Here is an 8605-nt window from a genome sequence, read left to right as displayed (position 1 = left end):
TGAACTTCTGACCCACTGGGAATGTGATGAAAGAAATACAAGCTGAAATAAATCTCTATTATTCTGACATTTCATTCTTAAAATAAAGTGGTGATCCTAACTGACCTAAGACAGGGAATTTTTACTAGGACTAAAATGTCAAGAATTGTGAAAAACATTAAATGTTTAAATGTATTTGGCTAAGGTGTATGTAAACTTCAGACTTAAACTGTACATATGACTGGGCTAGATGCAAAACATCTGGTTTTGCATCCATTTCCCCAGTCATGTAGAAATGAAGAGGCCATTTAAGCAGGAGCACATTCTCATATGTACACTTTCTACTCCATTTGGAGGTTTCTATCACTCTGGGTTTTATGAGTCAAGAGTCAGCAGGGGTTAAACAGAAACATAACACCCAAACTGAAGACAACACACAATACATTTACTATTGGCTTTTTCAGTCACAAATGTTTTTGGTACAGGTCTTTTTATTTTTCTTAAAATAGAAATGTACACCAAGTCACAACACTGTTAATTGGTCGGCCCAGTTCTGTTCAGTTCTGGCACATCATGACAGTCACCAGTCTGATTTCGTGCTCTAATTCCCTCCCTTGAGGGGACATAAGAAGTTGAGAGATAGCGTGACAGAAGTCCATAATTCCAGTGAGTTATTGTGACAGAGGACAGGTGAACTGGACATTGATAGGTGGATGGATAACCAGAAACAATGACCTCCCTATCCCACCCCCTACAATCCAACCCAATGGCTTCTTCAGATTCAGAGAGCGCCATTTGTAAAGGAGTCAAAGGCATTTCCCTCATATGAAAGCTGAGTGGGTTTACTGAATGAGTGAATGACCATGCATGGTCTACGCGGTTGTGGTGGCGGCTGAGCGGTCATCGGGGTCTCTTGCGCGTGACAAAGATCAGGACCCTGCGGATGGCAATGAGACGGTCCTTGAGGGAGGGCATGGCCAGGATGGTGAGCTGGGCACGGTTGTCAAGAGGCAGCACAGCCAACAGCCACCAAGCCCATGCTGGACCACTGGGATTACCCTGGAGGGAGAGGGAGGAAGTCAACTTGATAACAGCAACACACTCAATCACTATGACATGAGTCTCACCAAGATCGACGAGAGAGAGAGATGGTTAGGTTAGTGTCGTACCTGTGGGTCAGGGTCCTTCCCGGGTAGGTGTCCAAAGTGGCTGATTATCTGGCTCTTCATGTTGTCTTTAAGGGAGGTGAACCAGCCGCTGGCCTGGTCGTACACAGAGACATAAAGCTTCTGCAGCTCCACAAACTCCTGGCCCTCCACCTGACCACACACAATATAAAACAGTTAGCATACACACACCAAACTTACAAAAGTGAGGATACAAATATCTATAATGCACTTTATGTATCCACATACATGACCTTCCTCACACAGTGTTTGCCAGTACACACCTTCTTATCCTCCAGGTACTCGATCTTTGCCGTGTTGTATCCGTCTCTCTGGCCGTGGCTCAGTACTTTGAAGCGGGACACACCGATGGTGTCGACCACAGACCTCCCATCAGGAAAAAACTTGACGTCCCGGACCTCCAGCATGCAGCCGTAATCAGCAAAACCCTTCAACTCATCAGCGATGCACATACCAAACTGTTTGGTACCGGTCTCCATGGAGCGGCGGATCATGAGGCGGTAGCGTGGTTCGAAGATGTGCAGTGGACAGGGGATGGTGGGGAAGGCCATGGTGCACACAAAGATCGGCACTTCCTGGTTCAAGCTAGGGTGGAAGGAGGGACACGAGATTGGTCAATGATTAGCATAAAAAGCAGGACTACAAGGATTAATTTATCATTAAGTCAATGGCTAAGTAAAATGATCAAATCTGTGACTCACTTTGCCAGTTCCTTCATCTCCTCCTCGTGGATCTTCTTCCTCTCTGCCAGCTCATCTCCCAGGTAACGCTGCAGCACTTCCTCCATCAGCAGGGTCTTGTTGAACCCTCTTGTGGCCAGAAACTGGAATTACACAGCGGAATAGGACATTTACATTTGATTGGATCATCCACATCTTTGTGCATTTTTCTTTACATTGGTCCAATATCCTAGTTTAATACCTGTGTCAGAGGAAGCTTTGTGCCAACTTTGTTTTTGTCACGCTAAACCATCTATCACACAAGACAGAAATTACAGCCATCCTTTTCATAATCACCAGCTCTGCCCTAAGCCTTCCATAGACATATAGAGCACAGCTACTTCCTCTGTGTGTGTGTGTGTATGTATGTATGTATGCATGTATGTATGCATGTGTATACACACACCTCGGAGAGGTTCTCTTTGCAGAGAGGGCAGTTGGGGTTGTGGTCCAGACAGCGCTCTAGACACTTGAGGCAGAAGGTGTGTCCACAGGGGGTGGAGACAGGCTCAAAGAACAGCCTGGAAGAAACACAATAACAGGAGCTTTATCAGTAGAGGTAATTATCACTATTGACTGAAAATCAAACATCCTGAGTAGCTAACCGTAAAGATATAATTGTGTGGTGGTTGGTTGATGGTCCTCTTACCTCATACAGAGGGAGCACTCCATATCTCTACTGTCGAGCAGGTCTTCGGACACCGTCCTTCCCCAGAGGTAAGCAGCAGGAAGGTGAGAGGAGGAGCAGGCTTCATCTGGTCTGAGAAGTTTGGAGGGAGGGCTGAAGGCTATGCCGTCCCCACTGTGTCTCCTCTTGAGGCTGCCTGGGGGGGCAGGCTGGGCAGCCAGGACACTGGCCAGGCTCTTGGCATCTTCTAGCAAGGGCTTCTCAGCTTCACTGCTGGGGGACAGGGGATGTTTGGAGGAGTCTGAGGGACCATCGCACAAAGAACTCTTACTCACTCTGAACTCTAAGTCCTGGAGAATGGAAAAGGAGAGGGGTTACTAGGAGAAATAGGTGTGTGGGGGTGTAAATGTGTATGTATGCATGTATGTACTGACCTGTGAGGAGCAGCCAGGCTTCTGTGGCATGGTGAAGGGGTTTAGAGAGCCGTACAGGGCGGGGGGCTTAAGGAGGCGAGTGGAGGGACCACCCTGTAGAGGATGTATGGGAGTGGGCTGACCATCCTTCTCAAACACTGACGAGAACAGCTCACTAAGCACCTACAAAAACAGAACACACACTGTCAGTAAGTATGCTCATACAATGTCATAGCACTCATAAGTAGCTTATAACTCTTAATCACCCTGTGACGCTGGCTCGCTCTCCTTCCTGACTTGCCTCAATGCTCTCTCTGTAAGAAAGGCGTTTCATTGTACTTGTGCAAGTGCCAATAAAAACTTCGAACTTGAAATAGTATCCATAGTGTAAAGGGAATATGTGACAGTGGAAATAAAGGACAAGGCTTACATACTGAACAGATGGTCTTGTCATAGTGACAGTACATATTGCAGTGAATGTAACAGCAGTGGAGATACTAAAACAGGCCACAGTGACAGCAGGGGATAGGGTTGGCATAGCTCCCCAGCTAAGACAGCTGGAATGGGGGCATTGCGTCATCACCTATTGTGGAGCAGGATTTAAAACCAAACTAATCCTGTCTGGTAAGCATAGAGACAGATTTACACTGTCATATCATACATAGTGATACTTCATTAGTACCACAGCAACTGACTGTACTGTGATTTTTTTATACTATTGTGACATTAAGGGCATTATGTTTGTGGTTGGGCCTGTGTGATGGAAATAAATGGACAAAAGAGTTTGAAACCTTTTACATTTTTGAACAAGCTTCAACTGGAATGCTCAATTGAAGGGGGGTAAAATTGTGTATTACCTTCTGGGCTTCCAGCTTCACCATCATCCAATCAGGTTTCAGTGCCACACACATGAAGTACTCCTTTAAGGCCTCATCGTTGCGGTTGGCTTTACTCAGGGCTGAGGCCTTGATGTAGTGGGCCTGAGAGAACACAGCGAGAGGAAAAACATTTTGAGTAGGGACACACAAAAGAGAGTAGGAACTACTCTATTGGCACTCTCTGAATATTGTTAATGACCTTCCTAAACAATTTAAGTTAACTTTTTTTAAACGGCAAAACATGGGAATTAAATCCCCAACTTGGTAATTATTGTCATAACATCCAGGAGCTCTTCAACCAGGTCAACATAAGCTCTTCCCTATTCACAGTGCCTGGGTTTCAGCTCTGTTCTATTTTGCATGTCTGTCAGCAGTGGTAATTTGCATATTAACATGCACACAAGCATGTAGCATCCTATCTCACCTGTGAACACACAGCAGCCTCCAAATCATACTTTAACACATACATAGCTACACAGTCCTAAGCATGTATAATGTGTTGGGTGTTAGCTGGGTCAGCCTGTGGCTGTGGAGAGGTAGTGTGTGTTCATTACATAACCGCAGCAGGTAGCCTAGCGGTTAAGAGCGTTGTGTCAGTAACAAAAAGGTTGCTGGCTCGAATCCCAGAGTCGACTAAGTACAAAATATGTCGATGTGCCCATGAGTAAGGCACTTAACCCTAATTGCTCCTGTAAGTCGCTCTGGATAAGAGCCTCTGCTAAATGACTCAAATGTGAATAACTAGACAGAGACATTAATATTTTAGGCCCACAAATACAGAGGACATCTAGTAGTCTATACTCTGCTGGGTAGATTGAGTTGCATATCTATTTCTCTCACCTTTGGCCAGAGAGGGTTGAGTCTACACAGGCTCTCTGCATCCTGGATGGCCTGGCTGTAGTTCTTACTCTCCAAGTGTAGCTCAGCACGCTGTCCCAGTAGCCGACCTACAGATGGCGCTGCACAACAGAGAGAACAAGCAGAATGAGAAAATTGAATTTACACCCTTTCAAACAGGTACATTGTTGTGACTTTGGATGTTTATCACAGTATGACATTTGCTACTGGGCAGGCAGCCAGCATGTAAATGCACAGACAATCCTACAGTGAGTCAGACAACAACCAAATGCTTTTACCATGTGCAAACAGAAGAAAACATTTTCCTTGAATTAGAATATTGCACTGTAATCTCCCATGCACAATCTGTGCTGGGAATTAGGCCTACAAATATCATGTATCACCCTTCTGGCTAGTGGGGAGGGGAGATACGATAAGGTCAACATTCTGATTAATGATTGTCTATTTTTGGCTAATCTCTGGATGACATGACTCCGCTGTGCCCCAATTTACACAACCGGGTCAGTAGCTGACATTAAAGCAGAAAGAATGGAGTCGATCAGAGCTGCTTTGCGGCCAGCTTCCACTGAAACGCCAAAGGATTTAATCACACTGATGCTGGCTCACTCTCACTCCTGACTGTGACTCAATGCTCTCTCTATATTAAGGGTCAGGACAAAAGTTTTTTTTCTAAGGGACTAATTAGGGGCCTGAGTTTTTCTTGGTCAAACTCAGGTCACACAGTTGGGAAAACAACTCCTGTCCATATCTATAGGGAGTGAACTGCTCAGGGCTGATCGGGTGTTTCAAAGGTAGAGCTTCAAAGGTAGAGCGGAGGAGGAGGGAGCGACCTAAATCCCGACAGCTTCCCTAAATAAGAAACACATGGAGCATGTTGGTAAAATGATAGATGGTGGGGGAAAGACTGAATGGAGTTCAGTCCATTTTAATGTAACAGCACAACCACTATGCAATTAATATTATATCAATCCATGGGGTAATGAGACTCGGAGTCAGAGTAGAAATGTGGGTTAGGTAATCGGGGAGTGGGGACTACCTGGTTTATGAAATAATTGCTTCGAAAGATGCAGTGCATTGTCGCCCCCTATCGGTGACACGATGTGAAAATAGTGAAAAGTAGGTCATCTGGTCTACCAGATCTATCTGGTTTTAAATCGGTAAAAGGGTTACATAAAATACATAATCTGTTGATAAACATAAGAATCCGAAAATTGCTTATCCCAACTGTAAATGTGACATTATCTTACCCAGTTTTAAGGCTTTGTTGTACTTCTCCAAAGCATCTGTGTAGTCGTGCTTCTTCTGAGAGACCTCACCTTCTATCCAATGCCTCCTGGCTTTACTTTCAGAGTCGAACCATTTATCCAACAAACTACTGAGGATGACATTTACTCTAAGCCCAATGGGTAGGATCTGTACGTCTTTGTTCAGTTTATGTTTGCATTGTATGCAGTCTTTGACAGTTTCTTTTTCTAAACAATGTTTGCAAAACGTATGGCCGCACTCCATGGTGGTTGGTTCTGACAGTAAACAGCTACAAAGACGGCACGAAAACAAGTCCAGGGGTTCGTCCTCAAATGCCTCCGTATCGGCATCGACACCATCGTCTCCATTCCCACTTTTATGACAACTCGTTGCTTTCCCATGAATGTTTAGCTCCTTCTCGCGAAGAGTCCGTGCTATGTTTACAACCAAAAGCTGCAATTCGTCCGGCCGAAGTTTGCCAATGTTGGCCGCGGTGCAGTACGAGTCAAGCGCCTCCGCTATTCGCCCGGCCTGGGCAAGAGCGTCAGCTTTGAGCAAACAGATACCCCGGTCTGGATGTTGGAGGTCCACCAGCTGAGAGCTATAGATTTCCGCGGCAAGGTCGTAGTCACCTGCCCGGGTTGCTTCCGCTGCCACCTCGAGCATTTCAGTGGATATACCCGCTGCTCTAGGGCTGGATACCGCGTGGACAAACTGGTGAGCTTGGATTCCCGTCTCCATTTTCGTCTCGGACTATAAAACGTATAGCTAGCTAGAAGTGTTGACAACTTAACTGATATTCGGACAAAAACACTCCTTACTCATCAGAAAAATACGTCAGACTCTTTTACCTGTCCCATTGTGAAAGACCCGTGTTGTTTTCCAAGAGAAGAACTAGTAGGCCTTATTCCGCGAGATCCGAATAGAACATGCACCGAGCTTGTGACTAACGTCAAAATAGCTCGTATGGAGACTTCCCATTTTGTCAACCTATATATACAGATTCTATATTACAGCACCGTAATGCCCATTTCCCATGTGCCTAACGTTAGTTGGCTGACATAACCAAACCTCCAATCTGTGACATAACGTTAACTTCGCTAGCTACGCCTCCTCAAAATACAGCAAGGAGGCGGTCTGTAATTGCTGGCTAGCAAAACATTGTTGGCAGCTCAAATCCTTCATCGGTGGTTTGCAAATGAACTACTCCGTTTAAATAGCCAAATTAACTTCTAACTGTTAGGAAAAAATGCAATTAAAAGGCACGTATCTGGTCCTCGCTGTACTCTATCTTGCAGATGATGAATTCAATTTCAGAGATGCATCGCCGCGCACATAAGCACGTGTGGTTATCTCGGAAACGTCATTGGTCCATTATATGGTTACGACGCAACATTGGAAATACCCCAATACCGTCAACATTGTAAATCGCCCGGCACTCAATTCATGTAACAACCAGTGGGATACATTGTTTTATGTAATAATGTACATAAGAAGCAAAGCGAGAATAACACATACATTTGTTTTGAGAACACTTTCAAAACATATTGCGGTGATTTAAGACACGGAAAACTATAATCTTATCCTTTGAAAATGTGGTCAAAATTGCTGTGGATGCCATTTTCAAAACAGAAATTTAATTTAAGCATTATTCGATATGATAATAACAAGAATATGACCAACTCAGATAGCAGGCTAAGTAGTACAAAATGTATAATTTTGTAATGGTTGTGGAAGACTCTTCCTAACTATCTCTTCCTCTCTCAGCCAGGTAACAATAGCGTTTGTGTAATTTGAAAGTTGCATAAGGCTCCGCTTTTATGTTGATTTACATCTCCCAACGTTTCGCATTCGTACGATGATGCTGCCACTAGCAAAATGTTTATAATAATATGAAATTAGCTTTAAAACGGTAACATGTTCTATCAACCTCATGGGATTTTTTTATAGCATGAGATTAGTTATAAAACTCGTTCTGATACAAAATGTTCTGTCTCCCCCATGTGTAGGATTACAGGAAGTAATCTGGGGGCTCGGCCCTTGTAAGGGGGGCCTCGTGAATGTTAACAACTGGCTGCTTCTCTACCCACCTCAATGGTCTAAACTAAACAAAGAAAATAGGAATTATCACATTACGAAAGTACATCCTTTATCTTTCAGAGAGAATGTTTTGTTTTGAGATTATATCACACAGTTGTTGCACCCCTCAAGGTAAAAATGAGACTTTTAAACTCTTTAAAAGTCTCATTTTGTTTGACCTGTCTAGTCTATGACACAATCCATCTGTCATAGGAACACTGTGTCTATTGCTCACATCTCATATTGTGAAACACTCAGGGTTATTTTCCTGAATGTACAACAGTTATATAGAACTATACACACTTAATACAAAACATTATGAACACCTTCCTAATTGCATGTAAGTATTGTGTTGCTGGAAGTCCATTGAGTGGTGGACCATTCTTGATACACACAGGAAACTGTTTGTGTGTGAAAAATCCAACAGCATTGCCATTCTTGACACAAACCAGTAGCCTGACAGCTACTACCATATCCTGTTCAATGGCACTTAAATATTTTGTCTTGCCCATTCACCCTCTGAATGGCACACATACCCAATCCATGACTCAATTGTCTAAAGCAGTGGTTACCGACCATTTCTGAGTCGAGATCACTTTGAGTTGAAATGCAAGCCGAG

The 8605-nt window shown here is 44.0% G+C and overlaps 1 protein-coding gene across 1 annotated transcript; it reads right to left on the bottom strand.

Moving 5' to 3' along the window:
* Positions 1-450: 450 nt before the first annotated feature.
* On the bottom strand, positions 451-7253 carry LOC109870969 (LON peptidase N-terminal domain and RING finger protein 2). Its single transcript, XM_020461696.2, has 10 exons — positions 5910-7253; positions 4645-4763; positions 3784-3906; positions 2948-3109; positions 2535-2863; positions 2292-2406; positions 1868-1989; positions 1430-1751; positions 1149-1298; positions 451-1038 (listed from the first exon to the last, which is right to left on the bottom strand). The coding sequence occupies exons 1-10, from the start codon at positions 6646-6648 to the stop codon at positions 880-882; spliced, it is 2340 nt and encodes a 779-aa protein (XP_020317285.1). The 5' UTR covers positions 6649-7253; the 3' UTR covers positions 451-879.
* Positions 7254-8605: the final 1352 nt, after the last annotated feature.

The sequence above is a fragment of the Oncorhynchus kisutch genome, linkage group LG26 (assembly GCF_002021735.2).
Source record: "Oncorhynchus kisutch isolate 150728-3 linkage group LG26, Okis_V2, whole genome shotgun sequence".
NCBI lineage: Eukaryota > Metazoa > Chordata > Actinopteri > Salmoniformes > Salmonidae > Oncorhynchus > Oncorhynchus kisutch.
Note: the sequence above shows the minus strand (reverse complement) of the source record. Positions and strands in the feature narration are given on the sequence as shown.

Excerpts from the sequence above, each read along its gene's own strand:
- LOC109870969 (XM_020461696.2), bottom strand. The coding sequence starts at position 6,648 with ATGGAGACGGGAATCCAAGCTCACCAGTTTGTCCACGCGGTATCCAGC. Across the intron at positions 3,907-4,644 it reads TCAACCCTCTCTGGCCAAAG|GCCCACTACATCAAGGCCTC; the intron begins GTGAGAGAAATA and ends GTGTTCTCTCAG. Across the intron at positions 2,407-2,534 it reads GAGTGCTCCCTCTGTATGAG|GCTGTTCTTTGAGCCTGTCT; the intron begins GTAAGAGGACCA and ends TGTTTCTTCCAG.